Here is a 21,331-nt window from a genome sequence, read left to right as displayed (position 1 = left end):
GACAGATTTAGGCTTCCTGTTGACGATTCTAAATTCATACTACCATATTTAGGCAGTTAGTACTGAAACTCGGTGCTTAGCTGTTTATATTTTTTTTTTCCTCCAAGTAAACCCTACCCCTAGAACCACACTTTTTTTTTTTTTTAAACAGCTAATTTTCAGCACCTTGTGCTTTAAGGGGTCAGTTTGCTAAAGTGTAATAAAGCTTTTGTAAAGAGTTCATGAGCATTTAAAGCTCCGTTAGCTCCTGCAAATGAGTTTCTGCTCATTAGCATATGTAAATTTAGTTCACAATAGTTTTAAACTAAAATGTGAGATAATGTAATGGAAAATTATACAAAATACCTCAACCCTTAGGGCTCCTTTTACTAAGGTGCGCTAGCGTTTTTAGCGCACGCAGGAAATTTCCACGCGCTACACTTCTAGAACTAACGCCAGCTCAATGCTGGTGTTAAGGTCTATCATCACGGGGCAGTGTATCATGCGCTATTCCGCGGGTTAAAGCCCTAGCGCACCTTCGTAAAAGGAGCCCTTAGTTGTGCGCAAAACGCTTCGGAGAATGCGGTAAAGTTTTTGCAGTGCTCCCTTTATTCCTCTGTGTGTTGCAGTCTCTCAGATTCCACCACATGCTATAAACTTCTGAAAATCCTCCCTGGTATGGCAGTTAAGTGTCCCAGTATAAGAACATAAGAACATAAGCAGTGCCTCTGCCGGGTCAGACCACAGGTCCATCCTGCCCAGCAGTCCGCTCCCGCGGTGGCCAAAAACAGGTCAAGGCCTGTCTGAATCATCTGAAGTGGCTCCCCTGCCACCTTGGTTTCCCATTTAAGTTCTGCCCTCCTATCGAAATCCTAGCCCTCCGGTCTTGCACATGCACGACCAGGTTGGTTTACTCAGTACCCCACGATCCCTCTATCCCTCAGGAATCCATCCAATCCCTGCTTGAATCCCTGTACCGTACTCTGCCTGATCACTTCCTCCGGTAGCGCATTCCAAGTGTCCACTACCCTTTGGGTGAAAAAGAACTTCCTTGCATTTGTTTTGAACCTGTCTCCCTTCAGTTTCTCAGAATGCCCCCTCGTATTTGCTGTCCCCTTCAGTCTGAAGAATCTGTCCCTATCCACCCTCTCTATGCCCCTCATGATCTTGAAGGTCTCTATCATATCTCCCCTGAGTCTCCTTTTCTCCAGAGAGAAGAGCCCCAGCCTATCCAGCCTCTCGGCGTACGAGCAGTGTTCCAGCCCTTCCAGTATCTTCCAATATTCCAAATTGCAATGAACTTAAAAAGGGTAGAGCTGGGATGAAAAAGTTATTGTCTCTTGAGAGTCAAGGACTTGCTCTCTCCAGCTGCCTCGGCTCGTGAGCCCAGGGTCTCCCGACCGGTCTCTGCGTCGGCCTGCTCTGCGTTTCTCAGGATTTTAACACAGGCCCCCCCTTGCAAGGTCTCTTTCTTCTGTCTTTTCTTTCTCGCCGTCTTTTCTGTGCTGGCTCCTGCGGTGCGTTCGCTTGGTGGGAAAAAAAAGCGAAGACGTTGAGATTGTATTGTATTGTGATATCATGACCCCCAAGCGCTTGTTTCATGGACAGATTTCCCGGCACCATGCACGCAACACTTATCTCTGTTTTGGCTGTGACCTGGGGAGATTGACAGTTGATTATGCAGTGCATGTTAAAACCATTGCCTCTGATCTATAGAGATCCTTAGGCTAAGTAAAGCTACTTGGGCTCATGTAGATAGTCAACATTTTAACAGACTGAAGAAAAGAGAAAAAGTATAACAGAGAAATGTAGATTAGAAGCAAAGCCCCCAATTGAATCTGCTCTCAAGTGTTCAGGCATCTAGAGTTGGGCATATGAATAGGGGCCCTTTTTACTAAGCCCCAGCAAAATTTGGGTTTAGCACATGCTAATGTAGGACTTTTCCCCACATGCTAAGCTCAGATTTACTGTGCCAGTATAATGAGGATTTTGTTTTCGGGTCCTGCACTGATTTTTTTTTTTTTTTTTTTCAATTACAGTAGTGTGTGGTCCTAGCAAAAATAAATAATAATGCACTTACTATTTCCTGTTTTGGAGGTGAAAGAGCTTCCATGTTATGTCTGTGTTATCTAATTTGTTTGTACTAATGTACATATTCTTCGCCCATGCCATGCCCCCTACAAAAAAGAAAAAAATAGTGCACGATTAGATTAGCATCAGCAATAGCTATACAATCTGAAATACTATTCATACTCTATTCCAGATGTAAAAATGTTCATCTACACCAGTGGTCTCAAACTCGCGGCCAAAGTTTGCGAGACACTAACTGAGTATGTATTAAGAAATGTGCGTGGGGAGAGAGGCTACAGGAAACACAACTTTGTGAAATATGTTTTTCCTTCAATAATTGAGAAATAACGTAGTTGTCCAGAACTACTTGTTGCAAATAAGGTCATTTTTAATAGAAGGAATGATCGAGGCAGAAATGACACTTCTTATTGAGATGTATAACTTTCTGCAGCATAGGAAAGGTAACTGTATATGATGCTCTCTATAAATGTGATATATATAATATGGCATAGAGCAGGGGTCTCAAAGTCCCTCCTTGAGGGCCGCAATCCAGTCGGGTTTTCAGGATTTCCCCAATGAATATGCATGAGATCTATGTGCATGCACTGCTTTCAATGCATATTCATTGGGGAAATCCTGAAAACCCGACTGGATTGCGGCCCTCAAGGAGGGACTTTGAGATCCCTGGCATAGAGGAATGAGACGGGGTCCGTTGTGCGTGGAGACTGCAATGACGATACGATGGAGGGAGCTGCCGCCACTGCTATTCAGTTTCTGTCTCGGACCCTGTAAAATTAAACCCTTGTAAGGGACGTAGCCAGGTTCCCTCAACGTGCTCCCTTTTCCCTCTTCCCCTCACCACGCAGGGTTTGGATTTCTGTTCCTTTCTAGGTCTCAGAAGGGGGGATACTGCCTTCTTGAGAAGAAATATGTCCTCGTTTTTCTTAAACGCCTTTCATGTTGAATGAAATGTTTAGAAGGCTTGCCGAGGGGTAACTTTATTTCTTACCAGGGAGTTGAGAGACGCTCTCTGCAGCCCATAAAGCATAGGGAGGATGGGACCTGACAGGTGGCTCATGCATTAGAAAAGCCATAACTCATGAGGGGGGGGGGATGTGCCCCCATGCGGTACTTGCAGGTTTCTTAATAGGATGCACTGGGTAAAACCTTTCATTCTCTTTCAGTAAGGGTAGCCCATGCTGGGCCTAAGGGGGGGTTTGCAAAATGAAGAGGGTGTGCACATGTGGGGAGATCCCGCAGAAATGGTAGAGAACAAGGAGTTTTTATTGGATCTAGGGCTCCTTTGGCGGGGAGGCTGGGGACGAGTTTGGAGAGGGTTTAAAAGCTGCAGGAAGATCCAAGGAGTGGTCCACGCAGCCCACCAGTTGCAGGGTAGCACGCTTGCCATGAAAAAGGCTTCCCTGAGACTCAACTATTTGTTTAAAATGAGAAATAGTTCTCAAATGAGTTTGGAGAGCCTCTGGAATTAATGTTGTCCTTCCCTCTCAGTTTCTGATGCAGCTGATCTGAATATTTATAAATATCAGTAAATTATTTATTGGAGCAATCTGCTTGGCCATTTTTTTTTTTAATTTTTTTTTTACCAATTGCTGCTAACGCTTTTGTGTCCTGCTGGGGTGTTCGCAAACAAATGACAGCTAGTCCCGTGCACGTCATGACCGGTCATTACCGTGCATCAAGGTGTGCTTTTCTAGTCGCTGTGTCATCAGGGTTCAGTCTTTGTAGTGGCAGGTGAGTGTTTGATTCAATAAAAATAACGGAGTGGTTAGCGCCGAGGCCTTTCATTAGGCAGGAAGAAACTTGGTAATTATACAGCTTGCCCTTGAAGGGGGAAGGTAAGGGATTATGGATTTAGTTCACACCTTTTTTTCAGTGGCAGCTCAAAAGCGAGCTACATTGAGATACTGGAGGTGGATTTTGGATTTAGCTTTCACTTTTTTTTTTCAGTCAGAGTTCAAGGCATATTACATTCAGGTACGGTTAGGTATTTTCCTATCCTTGAAGGACTTGCAGTCGAGCGCTGGCTTTTGCAAAGCTGCAGTGGAGGTTTCTACCGCGAGCCGGTGAGGTAAATGCTCCGAGAATTTTTATGAGCGTCAGTCGGCCCGCGGTAGAAACCTTGACCCCCAGCTTTGTAAAAGGAGCCCTAAGTTTGTGTCTGAGGTAATTGAGAAAAATGACTGCCTAAGATCGCAAGGAGTGCTGGTGGGATTTGGAACGCTGGCTTCCCTGATTCTCAACCCCTTGCTATAATTACTAGGCCACTCTTCGAAGCTCTTGTAGGCCCAAGGATGGGCAACCTGCACCCCACTATTTTATGAAGCCTGTGAGACCACGAGAGGTGTACACAGGAAGCCAACATTAACCAGAGTTCTGTTGATTTTAAAGATAGTATTTTGCAAATATTTTCAGAATAGCTAATGTAGCAGTTTGCTTTAAGTTAAATTTTTACTTAATTACCACAGAAAGTCTACGGAGCTCAGTGTATTTCCAGTTCCAACTTTACATAATGTTACAGCCCATTACGAATAGTAGTAACATTCATGCCCCCCCCCCTCTCGTGTATAAAGGTTTCCTACCCCTGTATTAGCCTAAGAAAAGTGATTTCTCTGTCCAGCTGCTCTGTTTTCTTTTCATAAATGCGGGATAAGCGGCATTCTTTTCTGTGAGCTGTGTTTGTAAGTGTGGGGGGTGGTTCTTTGTTCGTGCAAATTATCTGATCGGACGCACGCCCCACTGCAATCCCACGGATCGCTGCAGAGCGCGACGCATGCGCAGACCATCCTGGTTGAATATAGATGCGATCTGCGCATGCGCTTCCTCTCCGCCCAAGCGAGGTCAAAACAAAGCGGGAGGGATGGCTGCAGTTTACTTGAGTGGACATTTCAATTTAATGGAACAGAACACGCTGCAGCCAGATTATGGAACAGAACACACTTTTAACCCCGCGAGTTAAAACTGCGCTTTTTGCAGAATATACGGGGAGTAATGGACAGTTTTATTTTTTTATGTTGAGGGTTGTTTTGTAACCTCGATACTGGGATTTCAGGGCGGTAGAGAACAGGAGAGTCGGCTAAGACAGTAAGCGACAATGGGAGGGATCTTATTGAAAGAGAGTACCCAGGAAAGGGACTTGGGGGTAATGGTGGACATGACAATGAAACCGACAGCGCAGTGCGCAGCGGCCACTACGAGAGCGAATAGAATGCTAGGTATAATCAAGAAGGGTATTACTACCAGAACGAAAGAAGTTATCCTGCCATTGTATCGGGCGATGGTGCGCCCGCATCTGGAGTACTGCGTCCAATATTGGTCTCCATACCTTAAGAAAGACATGGCATTACTCGAGAGGGTTCAGAGGAGAGCGACATGTCTGATAAAAGGGATGGAAAACCTTTCATACGCTGAGAGATTGGAGAAACTGGGTCTCTTTTCCCTGGAAAAGAGGAGACTTAGAGGGGTTATGATAGAGACTTACAAGATCATGAAGGGCTTAGAGAGAGTGGAGAGGGACAGATTCTTCAAACTCTCAAAAAATAAAAGAACAAGAGGGCATTCGGAAAAGCTGAAAGGGGACAGATTCAAAACAAATGCTAGAAAGTTCTTCTTTACCCAATGTGTGGTGGACACCTGGAATGCGCTTCCAGAGGATGTAATAGGGTAGAGTACGGTACTGGGGTTCAAGAAAGGATTGGACAATTTCCTGATGGAAAAGGGGATAGAAGGATATAGATAGAAGGGTATAGATAGATGATTACTGTGCAGGTCCTGAACCTGTTGGGCCACCGCGTGAGCGGGCTGCTGGGCGCGATGGACCTCAGGTCTGACCCAGCGGAGGCATTGCTTATGTTATGTTCCTCAGCAGTCGCTTCATTTTGGATCGGCAAACCCAATTGGTGTTTCTTGTTCTGTTTAGTGAATCACTGACTTCCTTCTTAGCATGCCATTTCTCCTCATTTGCATGGGCGGATCGGATCAGGTGGGAGAATGATCGGGCACAAGGTTAGTGAATCGGGTTGGGGAACGATCACAAACTGGTCGGGACACGATTGGTGCGTTTAGTGAATATGGCCCTAAGTGGGTTACAGTGGAAAAATTTAATATACAAAGTCATAGTATAAAATGACTAAGGGGAGAATTCATCGGTGGGGCGCTAAGTGATTTAGTGCATGCTAAAATGGGTGTCTTAACTTTTAGCACACACTAATCATTAGCATGTGCTAAATTGTTTTGCACCTGTTGATGAATTATCCCCTAAATCACAAATTTTAAACATCTGTTGAAAAGAAAATGTTTTAAAGGCTTTTCAAAAGAGGAAATAACCGGTATTTGAAGTGGAATGGCGTTCTAAATTTTGTTGCCTTGATAGATAAATGAACATTGTAGACGAGTCAATGAAGCCGTCCACGCAATGCGCAGCGGTGGCGAAAAGGGCGAACAGAATGCTAGGAATGATTGAGAAGGGGGTCACAAACAGATCAGAGAAGGCTATCATGCCATTGTACCGGGCCATGGTATTCCCCCACCTGGAATACTGCGTCCAACACTGGTCGCCGTACATGAAAAAGGACATAGTACTACTCGAAAGGGTCCAAAGAAGAGCGACAAAAATGGTTAAGGGGCCGAGGGAGTTGCCGTACAATGAGAAGCTAGAGAAACTGGGCCTCTTCTCCCTTGAAAAGAGGAGACTGAGAGGGGACATGATTGAAACATTCAAGATAATGAAGGGAATAGACTTAGTAGAGAAAGAGAGATTGTTCACTCTCTTCAAGGTGAAGAGAAAGAGAGGGCACTCGCTAAATTAGAAGGGAAAAGATTCCGTACAAACGTAAGGAAGTTCTTCTTCACCCAGAGAGTGGTAGAAATCTGGAACGCTCTTCCGGAGGCTGTTATAGGGGAAAACACCCTTCAGGGATTCAAGACAAGGTTAGACAAGTTCCTGCTGAACCAGAACGTACGCAGGTAGGGCTGGTCTCAGAGCGCTGGTCTTTGACCTAAGGGCTGCCTTATGAGTGGACTGCTGGGCAAGATGGACCACTGGTCTGACCCATCAGCAGCAGTTCTTATGTTCATGAAAACTTTTATAGCAAACCTGTATGATAGAAGGTAACTCCAATATAAGGGTGGATCCAAAATGAGAAGATGTCTTAGCAGCAGGTATAGTTATAAGTTCAGTATGAGAGTGTGGACAAGAAACATGCAAAATTTTATATAACCAAACAGGCAACCTTAAACTCGATGCATGCACGAACTAGCAACAATGCAAATCTGTCAATAGGAAGCTGCATAGGCATGGCTCCCATTTAGTATTTTGTTACATGCCTAAGTTATGCATGCCCTCCCCCCCCCCTCATTTATGCGGCCACAATTATGCCAGGTCTGTAGCTGGTGTAGCTGTGCTCATGTAAGATGCATTAATACCAGATTACGCTAGTATTCTATAACAGAACCTGGGCAACTAGATGGCATTATAGACTAGAATCTCGTCCTGCGGCATCAGGGTGCCATCTTACAGACTTGTCCCATAGAGTCTAGATTAGGATTCATAGCCTGGGGGGATGTAGCGATGTGAGAGTCTCTTGCCTCTGATTCTTAAGGGATGAAAGTGAATAATGTTATGTCTGTCTGTCCAAGTTAGATTGTAAGCTCTTCTGAGCAGGAACCATCTACTGCATGTCAAAATATACAGCGCTGCGTACGCCTTTGAGTGCTATATAAGTGATAAATAGTAGTGGGGTGATGAAAGGATGGAAAATAGTCCTGTTCTCACATTGTTAAAGGTTTTAAACCAAGACACTTTAAACCAGAGTGCAGAGACTCGATGGAGTACTTTCCTGAAGTGAGTGACAGGATCGGATCACCTACATCGCTCCCCAAAATCATCACCAGAGCCTGTAATCCCCATTATGACAGCCTAATCCAAACACTGTCCAGTCCAGGAATCTTCTACTGTGCATAAACCCTGGATAGATTTACTTGCACTTTTCTTACAGAGTCAAGGGGAACGCTTAGCAGAACTTCATTATGCAACTGTGAATCTCATGGGTGAGAAGTGTACGCAACACATTAGACAGATACCAGTTGCGGTTGTGTTTTATGCATTTGGGGATCTTTGTGTCTACATATCTCAATTTATGAGTTTGTAAACCCAGATAGGAAGAATTGATCATAAACATAAGTCTCACATCAGTTTGACCCCCCCCCCCCCCTATTCCTTCTTGCCTGTCTCCCAGGTGCTGGACCCCCATCAATCCCCTCTCGCTTGTCTCCCAGGTCCTCAGATCCACCTCTCCCCCACCTGTAGTTTCCTTCTTGCCTCTCTCCCAGGTGCTGGACCTCCATCAATCCCCTCTCGCTTGTCTCCCAGGTCCTCAGATCCACCTCTCCCCCACCTGTAGTTTCCTTCTTGCCTCTCTCCCAGGTGCTGGACCTCCATCAATCCCCTCTCGCTTGTCTCCCAGGTCCTCAGATCCACCTCTCCCCCACCTGTAGTTTCCTTCTTGCCTGTCTCCCAGGTGCTGGACCCCCATCAATCCCCTCTCGCTTGTCTCCCAGGTCCTCAGATCCACTTCTCCCCCACCTGTAGTTTCCTTCTTGCCTGTCTCCCAGGTGCTGGACCTCCATCAATCCCCTCTCGCTTGTCTCCCAGGTCCTCAGATCCACCTCTCCCCCACCTGTAGTTTCTTTTTGCCTGTCTCCCGGGTGCTTCACGCTATAGAAGTTTCAAGTTTTATTACCATTTGATGAATCGCTTATATAAATTTTCTAAGCAATGTACAATTTAAAAAGCCACTAGATAGTGGTCTCGCATACAATTGGACAAAAATAATAAAAAAAACAACATACAAATTAAATAAATCAACTAACATATTTGCATTCATATTAAAGACAGACATGATTGAAGAGGGAAAGGGGGGAAAAGTTACAACTTTGGGTGCTGTGGGTTCTTGCGCACCTCCAGTATTGAGCAAACTGCGTGACAGAGTCCGCAGGGGGGGTAATTTCCCCAAATCATTTGGCAAAGTTGGCTCCTACGTTTCACTTCCTTTCCTCCTCATGGATGTTTGACCTCCTCTTCACGTGCCTGTCTGTCGCTTGTCTGACCGCATCCTTCAGGAAATTGTCGGGGTAGGGGATCACAGCCACTCTCCTGAACTTCTGGCAGACTCTCCCCAAAACCCTCTGATGTCAGCTGGTCCCACATTCACTGGCTAGCAGAACGATAGGTCGGCTCTTGCTCACCCCATCACCACTGGCCACACCACTCTCTCCTCCTTTTCTGAGACTGTTTCAAGGATTTTCGTTTAAGTAAACATCCTCGTTTATTTTATTCTCACAAACAGAAATGGTTTTATTTTACTTCAATATATGGAAACCATTTATAAATCTTACCTGTCAAACACAGTATTTCATCTCTTCCCTAGAACAAACTCTACTGGCTCCTGTATTTACACTGAGCACTTCCTCTTAAAACAATGCCTTGAAGAATTTAAACTTTGCACCTGGCAAAAGCACCAAGTTCCCCCATTGCTCCGCTCTTTCCCAGCAGACAGACAGATTTCAGTCTGCCAACCTGACTTATTTGAACAGTTGTTGCATGAAGTATTCCAGAGAGGAAGTTGGGGTCACTCGTATCAGGGGCATCGCATTTTTTTGTGAGAATCTGTGAGGAGATTTGAATTTGTGGAACAGGCCCTGCCATAGGGGGAGTCTTACAGAAAGCCTTACCTTTCATTCCTGATATCTGTTCCACACAGATATGTTTCTTACCCTCTTTTCCCCCAATACTTGGGACTTAACCTCTGCTACCTTTCCCCTTATCTTTTCCCATTTCGCTGCATCTCTCGGGGATGGGTTAGAAAAAGGATTGTAAACCCTGCTCACACCTTCACTAGTGGGATAAGTTTGTTAGTGCATGATTATAAACCTCGTCTTTGCGTTGGCCAGGGCTCAGAGTTTGTCAGAACATTTGTATGCTCTGTCCACAATCCCAGGATTTATTAACAGATAAGGTTGAATGATGCTGAATCAGAAAACCCTCGTATCTAGGAATTAGGAAAGCAAATACTGGATTACAGTTATAAACCCCACCCTTAATCCTAGAATTGGGGAGATATTGGATTACATCCATAATCCTAAAATTGAGAGGGGTGAGGATAGGGGTCACAATGGTAAACCTTGGCCATAGTACAGAAATTGGGGGCAGATGGCTCTGAATGAGTTATAATCCTGGAATCGGGCAGGGACTGGTTACTGAATCTCATAGTTTATTAAAAGTTTTTACATCGCTATATGCTAGCTGGCACATGGCAGCAAATTGTGCTCATAATCTGGGGAGTTTGTTAGGTCACAGTTGTAAGGGTCTCTGTTTATTTCTGAGTTTTTCCATTGTACTGCATGCGTTTATCTTGCAGACATGCTTCTTGGGTGTTTTTCTTACACTCAGGTGCTTGTTTGTGTTTTCAAGTAGTTTGAGTTTAGTCTTTTGAAACAGTGTCTAATTCTGTCTTTCTTTCTCTCTGCAGCTGAACAAACTTTATGCACTGACAAAATCTCAGGAAAATCTAAGATGGCTGCCAAACGCAAAGGTGGCCTGAAGCTCAATGCAATCTGTGCAAAGCTCAGTCGCCAAGTCATCTATGATCATGGCTCAGAGCAGGCGGATGTGGACCCCATCTTGAAAGAGGCCCTTGAGAAAGATGGCCTCCCCCATGGCAGTCTGGAGCATACGGCTGATTTCTCTGCCAGGCTCAGCTCTGTTCAAAAAACAGAAGAGGACAAGCGGCGAAGGGAGGTTATTGAGAAATGGGTAAACGGGGAATACACAGAAGAGCCCAAAGACATTAAGAAGGCGGAGGGTTCAGACGCCCCCCCAGAAGGCGTGTACATGGTACAACCCAAAGGCTGCAGTGATGAAGAGGATAATGCTGGGGACTCTGCGGCTCTTCCAGATTCACAGGACGGCAGCCTGCTAGAAGGCAGTGATTCAGAAGGAGCTGTTGCAAAGGGGGAGAATCTTGCAGTGTCTAAAGAGGCAACTGTGAAACCAGCTGCTGTTGCACCCTCAGGTAACTCATCCTCCTGCTGTCCGAGTGGGCAGTGCCAGAGAGTGGACAGTGGCTTCTTTGATTTTGCAAAGACTTTCCTCCTCTTTTTCTCTTTTTCACATTGTGAGGACACTTGTGACTTGGCGGTCGGTGGTGGTGTCCTGCTGCTGGCTGCTTTTCAAAAACCTACCCCAAACACAAGTGCCAGGCTGTCTGATAGTTTGTCACCTAGGACAGGGGTAGGCAGTTCCAAACCTTATGAGTCCCAGACAGGTCAGGTTTAGTTTTCAGGATATCCACAATGAATATGCATGAGGTAGATTTGCATACATAGGAGGCAGTGCATGCAAATCTACCTCATGCGTATTCATATCCTGAAAACTAAACCTGACCCGACTTGCCTGGGGCTCTGGACGACCGGAATTGCCTACCCCTGACCTAGGCTGCCCTCTCAGAGAGGGAGGGAGACCTAAGTGACAGCTTCCTGTCCCTGCCCTGCCAGTGAGAAGGAGGCCTACTGAGTTGGCAGTCCCTATGCCTCTGAAGGAGGGAAAAAGTGGAACATGCAGAGAATCAGCATAAGGCTTTTTAGGGTTTGAGATCTTGAAGGACACGTAAGCTTTCCTTCCTATCCTGGCACCATTGTGTCCAGAAGTAACTGAGATTGTCACCATATAAAATTCCAGGATCAGTAAATCAGTAAATCAGTGGTCTCAAACTCATGGCCCAGAGGCCACATGTGGCCCGCCAGGTACTATTTTGAGGCCCTCGGTATTTTTATCATGATCATATGTCTCTTCAGCTATAAATGACAATATTATTATTAAGACTTAACCGAAAGGAAAGATTTGTAAACTATAAAGAGTTTTACCTCATGCAAAATTGTCATTTCTTTAATAAGACATTACCTATTTTTTTCTGAGGCCCTCCAAGTACCTACAAATCCAAAATGGGGCCCTGCAAAGGGTTTGAGTTTGAGACCACTGATCTAAATGGTTTCCATGTAGTCACAGAGGCTGACAACAGATTTCACCCTGCATGACTGCAGCTTACAAATCATGGTTTGAAGCCAAAAACTAAGCCAGAAATCCTGGAGAAAACAAAGTTTGACTTTACAAAATTGTAGGAAAACTCATTGCACAATGCATCATTCTTGCTAACCCCCCCCCCCCCCCCCCCCGAGGTCCAAAGCGCTGCAGGAAGGAGCAGAGACCTGTCCCCCCTCATGGTGAGAAGATTGGGGAATGGGGCTTCACCTTGTTTACTGGCTTAGTTTCAGCTGCCCCCTTCCCTTCTGGAAGGGGCTTTGCTAATGTTTATGAGAGCAGTGGCAGTGCACATAATTATGCATCAAAGATATAAACAGAGGTCTTTAATTATCCTTCACCACTTCAGCGACAGAGTAATTAACAAACATTGTGAGATCAATGGGAGGAAATGTGACCTTCAGCTTCCTCTAAAAGGAAAACCCTTGTGCCTCAGACACAAGCTGACTGTGCTTTACTGTCTCAGCTTCTTCACCTGCCCCCTTTGTCTCTGGCTTTAGGGACAATGTTACTGACAGAGCATGGGGTAGAAGGGGGTGCCAGAATGTAAGCAGGCTCCCACTAACGTAGCTCTCAAGCCAGTTCTTGAGACACACCCATTCAGTCATGTTTTCAGGATATACATAGGCATTGTGGATATCCTGAAAACCTTGTCCTCAAAGATTGGCCTGAGAACCCCTGTACACTGGAAGGATTTTTCTTTCCTCCTAATGCAACCACATGCAAACAATTGAATACACTGAGGAACATGCAGTTGGGTACTCTGTACACACAAAGGAATATGCTACAAGTGCCTATCAGAGATGCCAAGTTACCCAGTTCAAGACTGGAGAATTTGCGATCGTTCTAGGTTTTTGACCATTGCATCCTTGTGCATTATGGGACTTGTAGCACTGAATTCAGTGGGCAGGATCAGGCACTACAAATCCCACACTGCTTTGGAATGTAAGTTCAAAACCAGGAGTGGCCAAAATATTTCCCTCCTGGGTAACTTGGTATCTCGCTGCTCCCAGTTTCAAAGTCAGTAGCTATCGGTGACAGACAAGGAGCACATGTAGGTATGGGAAGCAGCCACAGTGTTGAGACTCAAGCTGCAGACACATAAATACACGTGTAAGGAGGAGGTTTAGGGTTTCCTCTGTCCTAATCGGAACAACTAAAGGTCAGCAGTTAGCTAAAATGGCTTTTTTTTGTGGAGCCTTTTCATGTTTAGAAGCTTCATTTTCAGGCATTAACTCTTGGGAAGTTTGAGTTTAAAGGTCCTTACCATGAGTCCCAGGGAAGAAGCGTGTAAAAGCTGAGACCTCATTTTGTGATCTTCCTTTTTCAATTTCTTCCTTTTTTGTGTGATGAGAATCTGTCCCTTCCCTCCATATATAGCATGCAGCTAGAGGCTATTTATAGTGCCTTTGTGATACTATAGCTGCTCCCTCACACACATTGCCTCCTGGGGAATGCCCAGATTTGGAAAGCAGCAGTCAGAGACTGAGCCCTCTTGTTATCATCCTACCAAGGGACAAAATTGTTTTGCAGGAAGGCCTGGCATAGCCTGGGAGCAGGGAAGCTGCCTGCGACACACCAGGAGTTGCCAGAAAGAGACGGGAACTACCTGGGATGCCTTAAAGGCTAGCATAGCGAGCAGGGCGCTGCCGGAAAAAGAAAGCAGACTGTGCCAGGGACTGCCAGAGAGTTCGGAGGGGCTGCATATGACACTTCTCTAGTTTCCCTGGCAGTCTAGAATACAGGATTGGTGAATGCCAGAAATATACATGACTTCATATACTTTTGTACGTATACCATAATCATTAGCAGTCCCTCAGTAAGGTACACACTAGCAGATAATTTGAGAGACTCATGATCTCTTTGCTTAGGAGTGAGTTTCATTCATAAAAAGCATAAAACGAGCCCATTTGGAGATGGTACTCTTGAGGATATTGGAAATCCATGTTTCTCCTGCCTGTGGGTATGAGATTGGTTGATGAAACTGATCCAGGATTAGCAACCACTGTTGCCAGTAAAATGTTTTTTTTTCAAGTGGCATAGGCAGCGCTGGGTTGCGATTTTGATTTTTGTGGCACTCGTCCACTGTTTCACTTCCTTTTGCTGTCATAGGATTTTCTGCCCACACCACTGACCAGGCCTTCCTCTCCCTTAGAGACCCTGTGTTCTTGTCCCAAGCTTGCTTGAATTTGGATAACAGTCCTCACTCATCTCTACCAGCTCCGGTGCGAGGCCGTTCCATGAATTCACCACCCTTTCTGTAAAGAAGTATTTCTTTAGGTTACTTCGCCTTTATTCAGAAACTCTCAAATTTGGGAACATAGGATGAAATTGAAAGGGGACAAACTCGGGAATAACTTGAGAATGTGCTTCTTCTCAGAAAGGGTGGCAAATTCATGAAACTGCCTCCTGGTGGAGGTGAGAAAGATGAAGACTATCCAAATTCAAGCAGGCTTGGGACAAGTGTATAGGATCTCTAAGGGAAAGGAAGGGCTGGTCAGTGGTATGAATGGGTAGACAGGAGAGGCTGCATAGTCTTTATCTGCCTCTGTAGTCTTTATCTGCCTCTGTTTATCTATGTAAGTGCAAAGATATATTTGTAGCAGCCTCTTCCTTGATCTACTGCAGAGGTTCTCAATGCAATCCATAGGACACATCCAAGTTTAGTAAAAAAAAAATTGATATACCACTTATCGGGCTTCTAAGCGGTCTACATATTTAAAATTATAAAATTAGGGTGACAGACACTATAACGAACAGATGTATTGTAACAACAGGGATGAAGAGAAAGAAATACATGTCGAATCGGAAAGAGAGCCATTTAAGGGTAGTACAAAAGGGAGCTAATGGTAAGAGAGAAAAAGAAAATATGTTAAAAAGGCATCTTTGAATAAAAATATTTTTAGGTTCAAACAATTTTATTGATGCAAACAATAGTGCAAGCAAAACAATTGAACACAAAAGGTTCATAGTACAAACATTGGTGCATCATATTCAACACAATATCAAGTATGTACAGGAGATAGGAACAGCAACAAACTCCTCCCCCCTCAAATCGACTCATGGCAAGCGAGGCCAGAGTCGGCAGAATGGCCCTCCGAGGCCCTGGACTCTGATGAGCCCCGAAGAAACTGCTCCATCTCCCTCCCCCAACTCATCCCCAATACATAAACCTGTGACTAAGTGCTAGAATCATACGAACCCCCCTCCCATGACCCCCCCAGTGATACTCTCCACCCCACCCCCACCATAGCTCACCATTGCTCTCTCACCCCAGCAAGCTGAGCGCCCAGATCAGGACACCCATCGTAAAATCTCACTTCGTCCCTTTGGATGTAAAGACTGCAGATATGGCTCCCAGACATTCAAGAACACCATCTTCCGCTTCCTAGATCCTCCCGCATCCCTCGCCTCCCAGGTAGCCAACTGATGCAACTGGTTATAAAAATGTTTTTCATTTGCCCTTGAAACATTCTAATACTGTTTCTTCCCTTAATTCTGGGGGGGCATTGCAAAGTGTAGGGGCTGTGACGGAGAAGATTGTTGATCGTGTTAAGCTAAGGAGGCGAATTGAGGGTAAAGTTAGGAGGTTTTGGGAGTGTGTTATAGAACAGTGTTTCCCAACCCTGTCCTGGAGGACCACCAGCCAGTCGGGTTTTTGGGATAACCCTAGTGAATATGCATGAGAGAGATTTGCATATAATGGAGGTGACGGGCATGCAAATCTGCTCCATGCATATTCATTAGGGCTATCTCGAAAACCTGACTGGCTGGTGGTACTCCAGGACAGGGTTGAGAACCACTGTTCTAGAATGAGTGTAAGGAATTAAGATGCTGTTCAGGATATCCACTGTGAATATGCACGAGATTTGCATACAACGGGGATAGTGCATGCAGTTTATCTCGTGCGTATCCATTGTGAGTATCCTGAAAAACCTGCCTGCCTAGGTGTCCAAGGACTGGGTTGAGAACCCTTGATCTAGAGCAGTGGTCTCAAACTCGCGGCCCAGGGGCCACATGCGGCCCGCCAGGTACTATTTTGAGGCCCTCAGTATGTTTATCATAATCAGAAAAGTTAAAAAAAACAGTTTCTTGATCATATGTCTCTTTAGCTATAAATTACAATATTATTATGAAGACTTAGCCAAAAGGAAAGATTTATAAACTATAAAGAGTTTTACCTCATGCAAAATTGTCACTTCTTTAATAAGACATTAACTATTTTTTCCGAGGCCCTCCAAGTACCTACAAATCCAAAATGTGGTCTTGCAAAGGGTTTGAGTTTGAGACCACTGGCTTAACTGTAACCATGACATCCTGTTTGTCTTTGGGAAGCAGAGCTGAGATTGTGATGTCATAATGCCTCATTCCACCAATAAGAGCCAACCTCATCAGTGATGTCACAATGGCTTGATTGTCCTGTTCTCCTCTCTGGCCTCCAACCCAGCCAGCAGATTAACCGTTCCCCTTAACTTAGTGGTCTCAAACTCTTTAAAAAGACATTAACTATTTTTTTCTGAGGCCCTCCAAGTACTTACAAATCCCAAATGTGGCCCTGCAAAGGGTTTGAGTTTGAGACCACTGATCTAGAGTGATCCTGAATGACCGTTTCTGTATAGCATGTCATGTTGGCCTTAAAGCATCTTCATAGCTTTGACTGCGCTGGAAAAATTAACCCTGGGAGGCTGGACTTGGACTTTGTCCAATGTGGCCAGGCCAGCACATGCTGCCTCGATGCTTGTGATGTTGGTTTCAAGAAATAGAAACCCTCTTAGAAGAATGTCATTAAATGAACGATCAAAATTCTTCAAGGATAAGGTGAGAATAGCAGCAGCTAAAGGTGATAATGAGCACTAAATTATACCAAAAATAAGGCTTTTTAAAAATTATTTATTTATAATTTTTTACAACAGTTCTACATCCAGAACAGTTTAGGAATGAAATTTTACAATCCAATAAAGTGAATAATGAAAAAATCTTTACATCATAAACTACTTCCACCTAGCCCACATTATGGGAGGGCTAACTACTTTAAAAACAAAATTTTAATACAGGAAAACAAGAACAGTAATTTCCCAAACCTAGAAAAAATATAAACTTTATAATTACCCAAGATAAATCTAAAAAGGGAGAGAGAAAAAAAAACCTCTTCTAAACATTTAGGTGTTTCCTTATTTCTCCTCAAAAAACAAATCAGATATTTAGATCTTATGTTGTTCTTTCATATTCAAGAAACTTTCCAGCTGAATCGAGTCCCAGAAAATATATTCTTTTCCTTGCAATTGAACTATGCATTTGCAAGGAAATTGAAAGAAATAATTTTCTTTTCATCTGAGTAGGTCTGGAGACATCAGGAAATATTTGTACTACATCACCACAAAATTTTACTTACTTATTCTGGAAATAAGTTTTCATAATTAGACTCTTATCTATCTCATTAAAACAGGTAATTAATAGGGTGGACTGATTCTGTATGGTATCGAGTGAATCTTCTAGGAATTCAGTAAGATTTAAATCTGTTGATACCAATTGAACCACTCCCTTCTCTAAACCTATTTTTTTCTTTTGTGGGATATAATAACAATTTGAAATTGGTAAAGAATCTGAGTTTGGAAGTCCCCAAATTTCCTTTAAATATTTTCAAAGCAAAATTTCTGATGAAATAAGATGTGTTTTGGGGAAATTAACCAATCTCAGGTTCTTTGAAATAAGTTCTCCATATGTTCCATTTTAGAATACATTATCTGTGAATCTTTAATAGCAGAGGTAGAAACCTTCTGCAGTGTGGAGATTTGAGCCTCCGAAACCCCCAGACATTTATCTAAAAGGCTTTTAAATAAATAATAAATTGAATTAATAAGGGGGGGGAGTCCTCACTATACACAACTGGACAAAGGCCAGGACAAAATCAGTTGTCACTCATGGTACCCATTCAGGGTTTAAAGAGTGTTACATTCCTGGTCTCACCCCCCCCTCCCCACCGGAGTGAATTTAAAGTGCACAAAAGTGCCTCAATGTGAATAAAGTGTGAAACTAATAAAACACAATCGTAATTAGCTGTTGCTATTCTCACCTTATCCTTGAAAGATTTTGATCGTTCCTTTTAATGTTGGTGTATCTGAACAGACTCGGGCTCTTCCTCGAGCAGCACTTCTTCACCAAGGTTGCCCACATTTCAGGCTAGGAATCGTGGCTGCAAAATAAAGTTTAAACTTAGATTACAGACGCTTTGTGAATCTCTACCTTTGGCGAAAGATTAGTGTTCATATTTGTTGTATATGCTTAAGAACCAGCATGTCTTTATAGAATTTGAATTGTGGAACTGGACCAGAAACTTTCACAGTGGCACTGGCCGTAGCATCATAATACTGGACTCCCTTGTCAGTATGGTAAAGGATTTAGTGGTGTAGCGTGCACAGGTGTGTGCAAATTTTGTGTAAGCCAAGAAATTGCAAGAACCGAGGAAGTTTGGGAATTTTCTTTTTTCCTTTCCTTATTTTATTTATTTGGATCTAGCTCATGGTTTTTTTTTTTGTTTTTTTTTTCAAGGAGTAGCTCAAGGTGAGTTGTGTTCAGGTACATGAGATATTTCACGGTGGAAGGTGGAGTGACTTGCTCGAGATCACAAGGCGCAGCAGTGGGATTTGAACTGGGATTCCCTGATTCTTGGTCCAGCGCTCGAACCACGATGCTGCTACGCCACTCCAATTGCATTGTTTGTGCTTTTAACTCTTTGCCTTCCCCTTCCTCTGCCCTTCTCTTCTTGGCTCCAGCATCCTCTGTTCCCATCTCCTTCCCTTGCTCCAGCCAGTCAGATTTTCGAGATATCCACAATGAATATGCAGGAGATGCATTTGCATGCAAGTACATCTCATTCGTTTTCATTTTGGATACCTTGAAAACTTGGCTGGGTTGAGAGAGCCTTTTCTAGTTGTCTCTCCTACCTTAGCATCATTTTCTCCCCTTCCAGCTGCTGCACCCATCCCAAAGATCTTTCTTCCCAGTGCATCTCCAAGGCTTCTCTAAGCAGGCTACTACTCCTTATCATTTCTATAGCGCTGCTAGATGTATGCAGTGTTGCACATTCCAAAGGCAGTCCCTGCTCAGTAGAGCTTACAATCTAATCAAACAGGACAAGTAGGGGCTAGGGAGTTTCTCAGGCATGGATGCTTTACAAGTGAATGGGAGTTAGGAGTTAAAAGCAATCTCAAAAAAGTGGGCTTTTAGCCTAGATGGGGCTTGACATAAGGACTCGGGCAATCTGTTCCAGGAGTAAGGTGCAGCAAGAGAGAAGGGACGAAGACCGGAGTTGGCAGTGGCAGGTGCTGAATTTATGTTTAAATCTTTTTTATTGTGGGTACAAAAGATAACAAAGTGTACAACAAGGGCAACTGAACAAACGGCCAAAAATACTAATTATTTTTCGTTATATAAAAAGTAGTGAACCCCTCGCCCAACTCTACCCAACCACCCTGAACCCCGCATGCACCTCCCCCCCCTTCTTAGAAAAGTAGACAGAAGACGACCAACAGGTCTCAAATAGTCCAAAGGCCCGTACTCTTGTGGCCTTTGGGCAGCCACTGAAAGCATCTCCCAGAAAACAAAAAGAAAGAAAAGAGAGTGAAAGAGGAAAAAAACCCCAACAATTTTGTAAAGGTGTCTGCAGTGTCCGACCCTGGGAACAAGCACAGTGCACAGCAGCAGAGCTAAGCAAGAGGATTCAAAAGGCGACTACGACCTCTAGGCGATAGGGAAGCCAAATAAGCCCCCCCAAAACAAGCAGGAAACTGCGCTGCTGACGAGAGCGACCTACCTCCTCCCATGAGGCCAAATTATGTACTAAAGATCTCCAGCTCCATATAAGAGGGATGGTCAGAAACCGTCATACCCAGTGTGCAACCAATGTTGCTGAAGAAGAGTCTCTTGCTGAGATGAATGTTCTGATCCTGGAGATATGGGGTCTGTTCTGGAAATGAGACTCCGTTTGCTTCTCTGGTGGTATGATGCAGCAGCAGGAGCAGACCTTGACGTGCTAGAAAGTCCCATAAGAAACATTTAGGGGGAGTAGCAACATGGAGGAAACAGCAGGCTACCCCCCTACCCCCACTTGGAACATGAAAGGTGAACTCACAAATAATGCAAAGAATGACGAGTATATAACCATACAAAAACAATAATTATATGTATATAGATGGTATAAATGGGTAAGAGTCGCATATATTTAGCTCATGTATTGTAACACTACTATCGAAGCTCCTATATTGTAACACCTTTACCGATGCTCATGCAAACTGCTCTGAATTGACTCCCCAGTCATTAGTAGCAGCTAGAAGCTTCCAATAGACAATAATAGTGAATGTGTTCAAGTCGTAGTCCAGTCGCTGTACAAAAGCACTTATGTGGTTGAAGACAATGCCAGAAATGTAAGTGCATTTTTATTTATTTATTTGCAAACTGGGCCAGGTGAAAGGTATAACTTTGACTATTTTAATTGCAAAATGGTCAAAAAGTAATGTGATATGGAGTTAGGGGTGTGTGAGTGAGCAGTGGTGAAATCCAGTTGCTGGAAGTGCAACTTAAAACGTACAAGCGATGGCAGGTAAATAAAGCTATATCTTCTGCCAAGTCCTCTTGAAAGTATTATGTGGACGTTCAGTGACGACATGTGCACATTTTCTGTTCCTGAACACTTGACCTTTGTTTGGTGAGACCCAGCTTCCCCTTTGTGAGAGTGGTAGTGACTCCCTTAATGTTGGAATGTTGACATCCTGTTTTCTGCTACAGGAAGACAAACTCATCAAAACCTCGGGAGAGATTCTGTTGTACTCAAGGCATTTTAAGCTGCGTTTTATTACCAGTTAGAATTATTGTTTAGTCCAGTATAAAAAGAAATAAGGAAACCCTTTTATAGTTAAATGGCCCTCTTTGGTACAAACTCTGCTGGTGGTTTGTACCCTTGGGGTTTCTATCCATAATTGGTTTCTTGCCAAATGCTTGTGTTTTTACTCTGCGAGGACTTTTCCCAGTTATAATTTTCAAAAAATCTAAAACTATGCACATGGTTGCCGTCCCTGACTTTGCCCCGCTCTCAGGAGCACCTCTAAATGACATAAATAAAAAGTGCATGCAACAGAGTGGGTGTAAATGTGATCTGCTCTATGGGCAGTT

General features: G+C 43.9%; 1 protein-coding gene and 1 long non-coding RNA gene across 7 annotated transcripts in view; one reads left to right on the top strand and one right to left on the bottom strand.

The window, feature by feature from the left end:
- CASZ1 (castor zinc finger 1) overlaps window positions 1–21,331 on the top strand; it is a 623,486-nt gene that overhangs the window by 490,979 nt on the left and 111,176 nt on the right. For all 6 annotated transcript variants that reach the window (XM_033921948.1, XM_033921949.1, XM_033921947.1 and 3 more), the window contains one exon: window positions 10,596–11,138. In XM_033921948.1, the coding sequence (XP_033777839.1) occupies window positions 10,640–11,138 (499 nt within the window). In that variant the 5' untranslated portion in view covers window positions 10,596–10,639. The remainder of the gene's footprint in view (window positions 1–10,595; window positions 11,139–21,331) is intronic.
- Window positions 1,261–13,525, bottom strand: LOC117349053. Its single transcript, XR_004537093.1, has 3 exons — window positions 13,431–13,525; window positions 2,060–2,156; window positions 1,261–1,505 (listed from the first exon to the last, which is right to left on the bottom strand). It is a non-coding gene; the product is annotated as an uncharacterized LOC117349053 (long non-coding RNA).

Source organism: Geotrypetes seraphini, chromosome 15 (genome assembly GCF_902459505.1).
Source record: "Geotrypetes seraphini chromosome 15, aGeoSer1.1, whole genome shotgun sequence".
Lineage (NCBI taxonomy): Eukaryota > Metazoa > Chordata > Amphibia > Gymnophiona > Dermophiidae > Geotrypetes > Geotrypetes seraphini.
This window is presented reverse-complemented; position numbering and strand designations above follow the sequence as displayed.